A 14,143-nucleotide genomic window follows, 5' to 3' on the forward strand; every position below is an offset into this window, starting at 1 on the left:
TTAACGTGTCCTTACAATGGGGACTCACCCCGGAGGAGGAGGGCCTGGAAAGTTGTCTCTCTCTCCTGCTCAATCTTTGTTTAAAAGTGTTTCTTGGATCTGTGGAGGGAGTGCCGCATATAGGAAGGGAGAAAATGAAATTAGCATTTGAACATCTCCTAGGGGGGAAAAAAAAGAAACCAAAAGTTCAGTCGTGATTTTTTGGGGGGGCGGGGGTCTAATGCATGTTCCAAATAGATACGACTTTCATCGTTCTTCAGAATCACATATGTGAATGTCTTTAAAAGCCTTCCAAAGAATTCCGTATTGTTATTATCTCCGCATTCATCAACACGCCTCCTCTATTCTTGTGTCAGAGATTAGAAGATAATGTGAAATGGTATTTTTAATTTTTTTTTTTTTAAGCAAAAACATTTACCGGGTTTTAAAAAATGAAATCTGGTGAGAGGGCTTGCTGCAAGAAAAAGCGGCTGAGAACTGAATGATGGGAAAAGCAACGGAGCCCAAATGCCTGTTAAGGCCTTATAACCTTTGATTTGCTGTGCAAAGTTTCAGAAAATCATATTATTATTGTGAAATGTACACAGACCTTGGAAAACAGCAGTGAAATCTATAGACCCAGGCCCAGATACACACACACACACACACACACACAAACACACACACACATACTCTCTCTCTCTCTTTCCCAGCACTGCTTAACCAAAGTCACATAAATGCTTCCCAAATATGTCATCTCCTTTGTTTGTTTTCTGCATTTCAACCAAGTTCAGCTATGTGTGGCTGTGACATTAATTATGCAAGACTCAAGCTAGCAGGCAGGCACATTTTGGGGGTGGGGTGGGGTGGGCTTTAAGAAATCTATTTGTGACCTTAAAGAAATTCTGTGGGGACAGTCTGGGCCAGCCAATTTATTCTGTGATCATATTCTGTGCTTAGGCCTTGACCTATTTTTAAACTACTTCCGCCCTTGTGTGTTTTTTTCAGAAAGAGAATTCCCGATTCTGGAATATTATGATTTAAAAAATTTAAAAGAAGGATCTAAGGCACAAATAAGCCCCGGGAGAGAGCTGGGGTCAGCTCTGGCCCCAGGAGATGCAGTGCCCAGGACCAGCTACCTTTCAGGCCCGGCTGCTGGATGCTGGGAGCCCTAAAGCAGCCGCTGGTACCCAGAATAGTGTTGGAAATACAACAGGTGCCCACTAATACCGGCTGCGTTGGCGTGGTGAACTGCATCCCGTAACCCGTGGTGCGCTAGAGTATGCAGTATATTTGGGGAATTTGCTGAACTACAAAATGGGCCCAGATCCATAAAACTTAAATGTTTTCTATACCTTTCCCCACCCCGTGGGCACTTTGATTTGTAGCTGGTTGACGGCCCTAACTAGGACGAAGGGAGGGAGGTTGGTCACTCACACTCACCGGTCCCAGAGCTGGTGCCAAATAGACACCTTTCAGGGCGACTCATGCAGGTTCTCTGTTCATTTCTGAAGTTCCAGAGGGTCAGGCCTAGGTTTGTTCTGAGAAAGGAGGAGAGCGGTCTGCATGGAGATCAAACGCGGTCTCCTGAGCTGGTGTTTAGTTTTTTCCCTCGGGAAAGAAGTTTCTAGAAGCCCCATGGAGCTTCCCCAGGAAAGCCAGGCCTGGTTTCTATCGGGAACTGTGTGGATCTTGTCTCCTAAGGAGTACGTGTAGCACCTGAACGTCAGCTGTGACATTGACGGCCAACGAGTTTCACCCCCCCAAATTTGTTTTTGTCTCTTGCCTCCCGCCCTGCCCCTTCACAGAAATTGCAGTAACAAAACTGTATAGATTAGACGTGGAAGCAGATGATTTATTATGGTTTTTCTTTTGTAGAAGGGAAACATTTTCCAAGGACTCGAGCATCACGTTGTTTCTCCCCCATTGAAGCCAGAGAGCCCCCACCCCACCTCCGGATCTGCTCTGGGACAGTGGCGGCAGCTTCTGAATTATGTCACTGTCGCTAATAACCCCGGTGGGAACAGGCCATTTAAAAAAAAAAAAAAGAGCTTCACAAGAGCCCCAATGCCAATGCATTGATTCTCCCGTAATAGAATTTTGTTGTCGAAGGACAGTGCTCAGCGGAGTCTCCTGCCATCCTCGCCCAACCGGTGACGGCTTCTTTCCAGCTGAGCGCCGTTCACTTCTGGTTGAATAGGTTAAGCAAAGACAGACCTCGCTGTTCTCAATTCACTTTATGATCCTCCCATCATAAAAAATAATATCAGCACCTTGCTTTTCATGTCAGAACTACATTTGAGCCGCTCTTGCCTGTGCCCATGAGTAAATCCCGTAAAAGCCGCCCCTTCCACTGTTGCTATTTTTCCTTGTGGGTGATTGATTGATGGATGAGTGCTGACACTTCAATGAAGCTATTTCGACTGCCATCTCAATCCGATGATGTGAGGGGTATATTTTCTGTCCATGCCTCATTACTTCAGAATGACATTCCTGGAACTTCATTTACTCTTTCCCTCCTTCCCTGAAGCGCCATATTTTTCCCCATCTAGGTTATGCATGCCATAAAAAAAGCAATTTGCTATTATATGTGGCATAAGGGCATCACTTTCCCTAGGAGGTAAATAAGAAGTTTTTTTTTCTCCTTTTTTTCGTTCTCTCCCTTCTTCTTCTTTTTAAATCTCTCCATGTTGAATTTTTAGGGATCCTATCAAAATTTCCAAAAACATTTCTGGGTAGGCAGCCTCCCATGAGGAATGGAGAAGAGGATGTGATTTGGCGTCTTTCTGTGTTGGTGTGTGTGCGTGCGTGCGTGCGTGCGTGTGTGTGTGTGTGTGTGTGTGATGACCTTGGTAATCAAAGCAACAACAGAAAAAGACTTTTTTTTTGTTTGGTTGGTTCAGAATCATCTAGTTCCTAGTGTTCTGCCTAGAATAGTTGAAATGTCTCACCTAGAGCCGGGAAGCATTTTACAATGCAATCCAGGCTGATACGTCCTTGGAGAGTAAGGAAATTCGTTGTTTAAATGCAATGATGGATTTATCTATTATAGGTTGCTTTCTGCTGTATAGAGAATGTTCAAACGAGAGTAAACAAATCTAGCCCTGCCTTTCCAAACTGTGTGCTAGGTGCAAGACTTCTCTTTTTTTTTTTTCTTTTCTTTTTTTTTTTTTTTAATATTCAAACATGCTCTTAGCTTTTCCAAGCCGACTTCGGGCCTGATTTTAATCTGTGTAATACAGTATTCCCGTTAATAATAACGCATAATTAAGACATCCGTTAAAAATCCATAACGTTAATTTAATGGAGAAAATCTAATACAGTTCTATTGGAATTTTTACGTTAAATTAACTTTAACGGGCTTTTAATGGATGTCTTAATTAGATCTCATTATTAACGGGAATATTCCGCAAATTAAAATTGGGCCCTCCAAGTTTTAATGAAGAAAGTTGCGGGAACACATCTAGAAAAGGGGGCACCCCGAAGCCGGCGTGTTCCGTGCAGCCTCCGGCGGACCCCGAGTGTCGGTCCGGACCCAGACCGGGGGGCGCTGCGGGGGTCCACGCGGGGCCCAGTGGCGACTCTGCAGAAGATGCTCTTGCTCCAGCCACGTGGCGCTCCCGGTGGGGGGTGGGGGGAAGGGGCTCCTCGTTGCACGGGTGGGGGGAGACGGGCTCCGGCAGTCACACGGTTAATAAGCAGCAGACGAAGCCGGGGCGGAGGATTTCTTGGCCCCCGTTCGGCTGGGACTGGAGAATTCTCCCACTTTGCGTGATGAATGACTCCCCGGTGCAGGGCCAGGCCCGGGCGGTCCAGGTGCAGCCGTCACCGCGGCTCTGCACAGAGACGTTTCCTCTGCACAAGCGTTCCCCGAGGGCTTATAAATGGGAGGTGGACATGCCGGCCGGCCGGTGGCCAGGAGGCCCGCGGAGGCCCCGCGCCCCCTCCCGCCGATGTTTCCAGTGGACAGAAGCAGGACAAGTTCTGGGGAGGGGCCACTTCGTTTCCCCGGGAGGGCGGGGGCGGGGGCGGGGGGGACCCCACCTCCGCCTGCTCCGGTGCAGTGTGTATCGATGAAGGTCTAATATCATCCATAAGCGGGGAAGCGGAAATCAATACTTCATTACCAAATTGTGAGCGAGGAGGAAGAGGAATGGCTCGGGGGGTTTGGGGGTGGGGGGGGGGCTCCGCCCCCGCGCTGTCCAGTCGGCGTGCAGTTCCGTGTGAGAAGCAGGGCTCGCGCGAGGACTCAGGCTGGAGAGGTGGGACTAAGGCATTCGTCCTGCAACGGGATCAGAGCGAGAGAAAGAGGCGTTATTTCCGGCAGACTCAGGGCAGGGGTTTATGATCCCGGCCCCGCTTGCCAGCCCGCGGAGTGGCCAGATCATCCACGGTTTTCTTGGTGCTACTTTTCTGCATGCATCTACAATTGGCGCTACTCTTCTGCGTGCATCTAATATTGGTGCTAATATTCTGCATGCATCGAGCATTGGCGCTACTTTTCTGCATGCATCTAAAAGATTGATGCTGCTTTTCTGCGTGCATCTAGTATTGGTGCTAATATTCTGCATGCATCGAGCATTGGCGCTACTTTTCTGCATGCATCTAAGATTGATGCTGCTTTTCTGCGTGCATCGAGTATTGGTGCTAATATTCTGCATGCATCTACTATTGGCGCTACTGTTCTGCATGCATCTACCATTGGTGCTACTTTTCTTCATGCATCTACTATTGGCGCTACTATTCTGCATGCATCTACTATCGGTGCTAATATTCTGCATGCATTTACCGTTGGCGCTAATATTCTTCAGGCATCCAATATTGATGCAACTATTCATGCATCTAATCTATTCTGCATGCATATAATATTGGCGCTAACATTCTGCATGCAACTAATACTGGTGCTAATATTCTGCATTCATCTAAAGGCCGCCTACCACCACATGGGGGCATAAAACGTGAATCCAATTTATGCTCAGGGAGACAAACCCTTTAGAAATCACGTGGAACTTTTGGGCATTTACCCCCCAGGACAGGAAAACATTCATTCAAAGGGACGTATGCACACCCCTTATATATTGCGGTACTCAGTACAACAGCTAAGCTTTGGGCTCAACCCAGATGCCCGGGGACAGATCAGGGGATCATGAAAATGTGGCAGATAGACACCGTGGAATACTACGCAGTAGTCAGGCATGATAAAATCATGCAATTTGCTGCAACATGGTTGGGACGGGAAGATATCATGTTAAATGAAGTGAGCCAGAAGAAGGAGGACAAACACAGAATGATATTAATTATATGTGGTATTTAGAGTAACTGGATGAGGAAGTGCGGTGGTTTAAAGGGCGGGTGCCTAGATTGCTCTTGGTCTAAGGTATAGGGAGGAGAAGAAAAGATGAGTGTGGGGTAGGGTGGGAAGAGACAGATGAGAAGCACAAAGGCCAAGGGTCACCGGAGGTGTTAAGGAACGACAGGGCTAAACATCTGAATCCGAGTCAGTCACAGTGAACGCATGAGACCCAAACTTATATAATCAAACTTAAAAAGGTGCGTGTTAAGATGGCAGACTGGGTGCTCGCTTTGGCAGCACCTATACTGAAATTGGAACGATACAGAGAAGATTAGCATGGCCCCTGTGCAAGGATGACACGCAAATTTGTGAAGCGTTCCATATTTTTTTGCCACTCAATGTCTGTTTTGCAAAAGGGAATGCCCTGCCACAGAGGCAGGGTGGGATGGTGGGGTTGGAGGTGGGAGGGATACTGGGATCATTGGTGGTGGAGAATGGGCACTGGTGGAGGGATGGGTACTCGATCATTGTATAACTGAAACCCAAGCACAAAAATTTGTAAATCTACAACTGTACCTCATGGTGTTTCACTTATAAAAATTAAAAAAAAAAAGATGGCAGACTGGCCATGCTCAGGGCCGCTCTCCACATGCTTGGGTCGAGCCTCACCCACGAACAAACCTATTCCTGGACCACGTGACAACTCATATCTCACACCACCCATACTCCAACAGTAGTGCACCACATTTGATGGGGTTTAAAGTAGGAGGAAACCAATCTTAGAGGGAAATATTTTTTTACAGATATATATATACACACATATATGTGTATACATATATGTGTGTGTGTGTATATATATATATATATATATATATCACTCTCACTGTCCCTGTCACTGTCCTCCCATTGTTCATTGATTTGCTCGAGCGGACCCAGTAACGTCTCCATTGTGACACTTGTTACTGTGTTGGCATATCTAATACGTTATGGGTAGCTTGCCAGGCTTTGCCGTGCGGGAGAGATACTCTTGGTAGCTTGGCCAGACTCTCCAAGAGGGGCGGAGGAATTGAACCCGGGTCAGCCAGGTCGGCCGCATGCAAGGCAAATGCCCCACCCGCTGTGCCATCGCCCCAACCCATATATATATATATAAAAGCACACAAGGCTCAACCTTTAAAACAACATGTTAGTGATCTCTTATAGAACAGCTTAATGGCCCCTGGGTGAAATACAACAATCTTCACACTCTCTCCTCTAGGGAAACTTTTGGGTAGCATTTTCAGCAGTTTTTCATAACAAACAATACAAATTAAATAATTTGGCTCTGCTTTAAGGGCAGGAGTTGGGGTTCAGCATGGAAACATCCAAAATATGGTGGTGGAAAGGTGTAACGGCGGTGGGATTGGTGTTTGAATATTAAATGTAATCAAATATTGTGAACTAATTTATAAAATTAAAAAAATACATTAAAAAAATAAAGATGGCGGGCTGGGGTGGGGCTGAGGGCAGCACCGGGAACCAACCTGGGGACACTGCTGGAGGGAAGCTGAATCTGGCGGCAGAATCAGTGAGGGGATGTTGTATGTCTAAAACCCAACTACAAATAACTTTGCAAATCATGGTACTTTCCCAAAATAAAATGAAGGGAAAGAAAAACATGTGGAAAACAAGCATCTGGGCACAGGAGCATGATCTGCAGCAGCTGAAATGGGGAAACCCCTCTAGTGTCACGGACAGAAGGTGGAATCGGCAAAATATGGTTCCTACCAGGTGGAATATTACGCAGCCTGAAAAAGGGAGGGACACAGACACATTCTACACCATGGATGAACCACGAGAACGTTAGGCTGTGAGAAAAAGAATTATTCATAAAGTTCCTTTACGTATACCTATCCAGAGGCTAGGGTGATAGTGCGGAAGTGGTTTTTATTTGGGGGAGGGGAGTGCGACCATACCCGGCGGTGCTCAGGGATCTCTCCTGGTGGGACTCTGAGAACTATATGGAATGTCAGGGATTGAACTCGGGTGGGCCAAATGCAAGGCAAATGCCGTCCGCGCTGTACCATTCCTCCAGCCCATCACATCATCACTTAATCACTTAATCACTTAACTTCCCGTTAGTCGTCGATTTGCTCGAGCGGGCGCCAGTAACGTCTCCATTTGTCCCTGTCGCGTGCTAGTGTAGCCCAATGGCATCTCTTCGCTCCGGGAACATGGAGGGCCTCAAACCGATCGTTCATGACCTTCACAAAGAAGTCTGACCATCTGGTAGGTGGGCGGCCACGCGGTCTCTTGACATCCCGTGGAATCCAATCAGTAACAGCTCTAGTCCAACGGTCGTCTTTAAATCTCATTACGTGACCAGCCCATCTGATTTTCGACACCTTGGCAAATGAGACAGCGTCCCTGATCCTTGATCGTCGACGGATGTCAGAACTCCGGATTCGTTCTCTCATTTGAGTGAAACGTGATATTCCAAGCATAGCTCTTTCTATTCTTCTTTGGGAGACCTGAATGGCGTTCTCATCTTGTTTGCGTAGGGCCCAGGTCTCTGAGGCATATGTTAATGCAGGAAGAACAGTGGAATCAAAGAGATGTGCCCGGAGCCGGAGGTTCTTCGTCCTCTTAGCTATTTCTTCGACGTTCTTGAAGGCGTTCCAAGCCGCTCTCTTCCTCCTGCACAGCTCGGGTGCCAGGTCATTTGTCATGTTGACCTCTCGACCTAGGTACACATAGCTGTTGCATTCGGAGATGGTCGTTCCATTGAGAGCGAATGGGGCGTCAGGAACAAGGCTGTTTCTCATAAACATTGTCTTCGTAAGATTCAGCTGTAGTCCTACCTTTCCACACTCACGGTCAAAGTCGGACAGCATTTGTGCCGCTTGGCTGATGTTTGGTGTTATTAAAACAATGTCATCAGCAAAGCGGAGGTGGTGTAGTTGCCGACCATCTATCTTCACTCCCATTCCTTCCCATTCCAGTCGTCGCATGATGTTCTCGAGGGTGGCACTGAAGAGTTTTGGTGAAATGGTATCACCCTGCCGCACCCCTCTCTTGACATCAACGATCACTTCTTTGTAGAATGGTGAGATCCTGGTAGTGAATCCGCAATACAGCTCACGGAGGATCCTGATGTATTGGGCTTGAATGCCCTGATTGGCTAGGGCTTCAATGACCGCTTCCGTCTCAACAGAATCAAAGGCCTTCTTTAAATCAACGAACGTTAAGCAGAGCGGCATCTTGAACTCCCGAGAAACCTCACATCATATCCGTTTTTAAGTGTCATTCCTGTTGGTGGGCAACCCTCATTCATGCTATCTCTAAAACATTTTTATTTTGTAAAACTAAAACGGTGGGCTGAGGAGATAGTACAGTGAATAAGGTACTTGTCTGGCACGCAACCAACCTGGGTTCAGTCCTCAGCACCCCATATGGTCCCCCGAACCCCACCAAAAGTGATCCCTGAGCAGAGCCAGGGGTAAGCCCTGAGCACCTCCGAGTATGGCACAAAAACAAACAAAATAAAATAAAACTAAACGTTGGACCCATTCAACAACCATTTCCAGTAGTTACAATAAGAGATATTTTGTGTATTTTGTGTATTTTCTCGATGCACAGGGGTTCCTCCTGGCTCTGCACTCAGGAATGACTCCTAGCATTGCTCAGGGACCATATGGGATGCTGGGAATCGAACCCAGGTCGGCCGTGTGCAAGGCAAACGCCCTACCCGCTGTGCTATTTCTCCAGCCCCGCATGTTTTTTTTTTTTTTTTTTCTTATGAGGCATTCTGGAAGAAAAAGTCAAGAAGATTACTGATGGCCGTCCAGAGAGGAAGTCTCTCTAATTTACCCTCTGCTGAATTCCCTTCTGGAGCAGAGGTGGGGTGGGGGGTTTCTATTACCATTTATTCAGCTTGTGAGCGCCCCCTAGTGTAAAGTTCTCTGTGGTTTTCCTGCTTGGCGCCTTCGCTGTAATAATAGCAGTTCCGTGAACCAGGCTTCAGCAAATCCTTCCTCATGCCACAGAGCATGGATGGAATTTGTATTGCATGCAATATACAGCATCCGGAAATGCAGAGCACCATGGCGAACATTTTAGTGTTTAAAGCCTCATCACACCTTGGCAACGTTTCCTAGGCTTAATTTCCTAAACATGGGATTCCTGAGTCAGAGACGTGAATGCTCTGACCTAGAGGAACTGCAGTTAAAGGCGAGCTCTGCTCTGGGATTTTAGCGGGGTGAAGTCTTTCTCAGCGACGTGCTCTTCGGGTTATTACAGGAGGAACGCACTCACTCTTTACCAGCCTGATCGGGGGAGCGTTTACTTTTTTTTTTTTTTTTTTTACACAGATCTACTACTCCCTGTTTGTTACTTAGTGGAGAAAAATACTTCGCACCTTGCATGCGGCGAAGTTAGAAAAAAAGGAAAACGAGCAAGAATCTAGCGGAAGAATGAAGACACATTTAAGAATCTATAGTTTTATTTATTTTTTGGAGGGGTGCGGGGGTCTCCCACCTGGTGCTCAGGAGGACCAGGGGCCCTTTGGTGATTCTCAGTCAACCAGAATAGCAGATGGTGAGACCCGAGGATGCAGTGCTGGGGGTCCCCTCAGTCACCAGTGCTGGGGGTCCCCTCAGTCACCCAGAGGCCTCCAGGAACATTCAGGGATGCTCCGGACCATGTGGTACCAGCCTCAATCTGGGGTTGGTCACGTGCAAGGCATACACCCGAACCCCTGTATGATCTTTCTGCCTCCCACACTGAATAACTGTTGATGTGGTCCAAAATAAACATAAGAGGCACCATAAATAATTCCCTTGGGAGGACAGACAGTCAGAGTTCTTCTTCTTCTTCTTTTTTTTTCTTTTTGGGTCACACCTGGCCATGCACAGGAGTTACTCCTGGCTCTGCACTCAGGAACCTCTCTCTCTCTCTCTCTCTCTCTCTCTCTCTCTCTCTTTTCAGTTTTTTGGGTCACACCTGGCGATGCACAGGAATTACTCCTGGCTCATGCACTCAGGAATTACTCCTAGCGGTGCTCAGGGGACCCTATGGGATGCTGGGAATCAAACCCGGACCAGCCGCGTGCAAGGCAAATGTCCTACCTGCTGTATTATTGCTTCAGACCCTCAGGAACCACTTTTGGCAGTGCTCAGGGGACCATATGGGATGCTGGGAATTGAACCCAGGTTGGTTGTGTACAAGGCAAATGCCCTACCGCCCTACCCGCTGTGCTAGCGTTCCAGGTCCCCGTCAGAGTTCTTGATACCTTCCAGATTCCAGGGACTTTATACATGTCCAACTAACTCTTTATTTATTTATTTATTTATTTATTTATTTTTTTGGGGGGGGCCACACCCGGTGATGCTCAGGAGTTACTCCTGGTTTTGCACTCAGGAATTACTCCTGGTGGTTCTCTCAGGGGACCATATGAGATGTCAGGGATAAAACCTGGGTAGGCTACATGCAAGGCAAACACCCTACCTGCTTGCTGTACTATTGCTCTGGCCCCAAAGCAATTGACTTTTAAAAGGAAGAGAGAAGAAAGATCTTCGTGAAGGGTGGAGAGATGGTATAGACTTAAAGTGTTTACCTTGCACACAGCCAACCCCAGTTCGATTCCCAGCCCCACATGGAGTGCCCCCCTTTCAGCACCGCTAGGAGTGATCTTTGAGACGAAACCTTGAGCACAACTATGTGTGACTCAAACCACCCTGTAGCACTGTAGCACTGTCCTCCCATTTTTCATCGATTTGCTCAAGCAGGCCCAGTAATGTCTCCATTGTGAGACTTGTTACTGTGTTTGGCATATCGAATACGTCACAGGTAGCTTGCCAGGCTTTGCCATGCAGGTGAGATATACTCGGTAGCTTGCCGGGCTCTCTGAGAGGGGTGGAGGAATCGAACTTGGGTCGGCCAGGTTGGCCATGTGCAAGGCAAACGCCCTACCTGTTGTGCTATTGCTCCAGCCCCAAATCACCCTACCCCCACAAAAATAAAAAAGGTCTCAGTGAGGCAGGAGACTTGTCCAAGGCCACACAGCTAATACAAAGCGGAGGATAACTTAATTTTACTGACTTGTGTGATGAGTTGAGCCAGAAGCTCTCACAGACAAGGCAAGTGCTCAACCACTGAGCCACCCTCTTGGCCCTTCAGCCGGGGAGGGCTGTAGATGGGGGCCTTCCCATTTGGAAGTGTGAATCTTCAGAGAAACAGTTTGAACCTGGTGACTGTTGGTGGAAGGAGTCCTCCAACGAGAGGTCTGCGTCTCTATGTTGGAGGGAGCTTGGCAGTCCTGGCGTTGACAGAGTGGGACCCCCGGGCACATCTGGAAGCTTGACGGAGAAGGGGCATGTGGTTGAAAGGAGGATGAAGGATCCCAGAGAAATAGTTCAGCATTGGCCGGAAGCTGCTGGGACGTAGGTGAAGACAGGAAGAGGGGGTCCCTGGTAACGGATGCACCAGGCAGGCCCTGCTGGTCCCCAATCCTTCTGGTGTTCTTCTCTGAGCTCTGGCCTCCACGTACCATTGCAAGTTGGCCTTTTTTTTTTTTTGCCCCTGGGAGGAATTTTAGCAGCATCCTGGCCTGTCACTTTCAGATTCCAGAAGCATCTTCCACCCCTCTGAGTTGTGACAAGCTCCCAAGTTTTTAGGGATTGCCCAATCAAAAGCGGGAGGTGGAGAATGAAACTCCGGGCTGGGATATTGTGAAATGTTTTCATCATGAAATCTTGGGAGGTGGGTCGGGGGGACGATCACTTCATGTCATGGTCACTGCTTGACCTGAAGAGCCCCCAGATTCAAGTTGTCTAGAACCTTCTTTCACTGATCTGTTCCTGTTGGTTTACACTCAACACCCAAACTTCCCTGGCTGGATTCTGTGTAAAGTACTGTTCTAGGAAGGGGGTTAGGGACAAAGAAAAATCATCATTTTGTTCTATTATAATACATCCTGCTCTTGGAAAGCCACCCTATATGTTAGCTTATGAAACACGCTAAACCCTGAGAATTCCTGCAATCAAAACCCTAAGTCGAGGGGATGGAGTGATAGCACAGCAGGTAAGGCATTTGCCTTGCATGCGGCCCGACCGGGTTCAATTCCCAGCATCCCATATGGTCCGAGCGCGGCCAGGAGTAATTCCTGAATGCATGAACCAGGAGTAACCTCTGTGTATCGCCGGGTGTGACCCAAAAAGCAAACAAAACAAAACAAAACAAAAAACCCTAATTTACAAAAGGGAATGCCCTGCCACAGAGGCAGGGTGGGATGGGGGGATGGGTGTGGGAGGGATACTGGGATCCATGGTGGTGGAAAATGGACACTGGTGGAGGGATGGGTACTTGATCATTGTATGACTGAAATGTAAACACAAAAGTTTCTAAATCTACGACTGTACCTCATGGTGTTTCACTAATAAAAATGAAAAAACAAAACAAAACAAAAACAAAACCCTAAATTGATGGGGCCAGAGCGATAGTACAGTGGGGAGGGTGCTTTCCTTGCACATGGTTGACCTGGGTTCGATCCCCGGCTTTCCATATGGTCCCTGAGCACAGAATCAGGAGTAAGCTCTGAGCATGGCCAGGGGCTGCCCCCAAACCAATGAGCTGATCCCAACAGGAAGTTAGTTAAGCCATCACTCTCGGATGTCATAAATAGACTTTTGTCCATTCCTACAAAACACAAGCAGACTTGAGGATTGTTTTCTGGAGAATTCCTCAGGCCTGATTCCTGAGCGAGAGCAGAGGCAGCTGCTCTACCCGGTTCCTAAGATCTCAGCCTGACCTCCAGGGAAGCCGGGTTGAGGGATGTCTTTGCTCAGGCTGTTCGATCTTGGGGCATGAGATGGACTGAGCATGAAGGGGTCCCCTTGGAGCGAGAGCGTGACATTGGCTGAGTGCTGTTTTGATGCCACCATGGAACATCCACACCCAGGTCATGGCGGTGCCTCCCTGTGGGGGAAGGTCCTTGCGTCCATGCAGCAGAAGGGGCAATGTGTTTGCACGCTGGACAAGGGAACGGGAGTCAGAAGCCGGCAGTGAGTAGCGGGGAGAAAAGGGCTTTAGGTGCAGGTGTTGCTGGTCCCTGCTTCCCAGTCCACTTGTGTGTGCTTTAACTTAGTAAACAGCAGCATCATTTAGAATTGAAATCCTTGCTCCAGAGTGCAGAAGCAGATTCCAGATCCCACTGCACTGCATATGGTCCCCGAGCACTGTCAGGAGGAGTAAACCCGGAGCACCAGCCAGAAGTAGCGCTCACAGTGTGGGCCTAACCGCCCCTGCCCCCCTCCCATTCCAGATCCGAGGGTCTTCTGTTTCAGGGTTTCTTCAGCTTTTCCATTTTAATATTCCTTTTCACCCCAGAAATTTCCACATACGGACGCTGGCTATCTAGGAATATAAGATAGGCATGCAAATCGAACGTGTAATGATAAATCACCGAGACATTTATTTATTTATATTTGCATTTCTGGGCCCACCTGGTGAGGTGTAGGCTTTCCTTCCATCTCTGCACTCAGGAATCACTCCTGGAGGTGCTCAGGGGAACACAGGGGATGCTGGAATTGAACCTGGATTGGCCGTGTGCAAGGCAAGTGCCGTACTCACTGTACTATCTCTCTCACCCTGCCAAGGAATTTATTTAAAGACAATTATTTTGGGGGGACCATACCTGGTGGTACTCAGGGACCAGGTGATGCCGGGAAATGTACCTGGTTGTCCTGCAAGCTAGGCATATTGAGCTCTCTCCAGTTCCCCAAATAAATTTTTTTTTGGGGGGGGTCACACCCGGTGTTGCACAGGGGTTACTCCTGGCTCTGCACTCAGGAATTACTCCTGGCGGTGCTCGGAGGACCCTATGGGATGCTGGGA

The 14,143-nt window shown here is 48.0% G+C and overlaps 1 protein-coding gene and 1 non-coding gene across 3 annotated transcripts in view; one reads left to right on the forward strand and one right to left on the reverse strand.

Moving 5' to 3' along the window:
* Nucleotides 1-4,153: 4,153 nt before the first annotated feature.
* The window catches only part of TSHZ2 (teashirt zinc finger homeobox 2), a 514,637-nt gene continuing 504,647 nt past the window's right edge, over nucleotides 4,154-14,143 (reverse strand). For both annotated transcript variants that reach the window (XM_056107444.1, XM_056107442.1), the window contains exon 3: nucleotides 4,154-4,261. In XM_056107444.1, the coding sequence (XP_055963419.1) occupies nucleotides 4,260-4,261 (2 nt within the window). In that variant the 3' untranslated portion in view covers nucleotides 4,154-4,259. The remainder of the gene's footprint in view (nucleotides 4,262-14,143) is intronic.
* Nucleotides 5,554-5,660, forward strand: LOC130016757 (U6 spliceosomal RNA). The gene has a single exon (XR_008791264.1). It is a non-coding gene; the product is annotated as a U6 spliceosomal RNA (small nuclear RNA).

This window comes from Sorex fumeus, unplaced genomic scaffold (genome assembly GCF_029834395.1).
Source record: "Sorex fumeus unplaced genomic scaffold, SorFum_2.1 ptg000166l, whole genome shotgun sequence".
NCBI lineage: Eukaryota > Metazoa > Chordata > Mammalia > Eulipotyphla > Soricidae > Sorex > Sorex fumeus.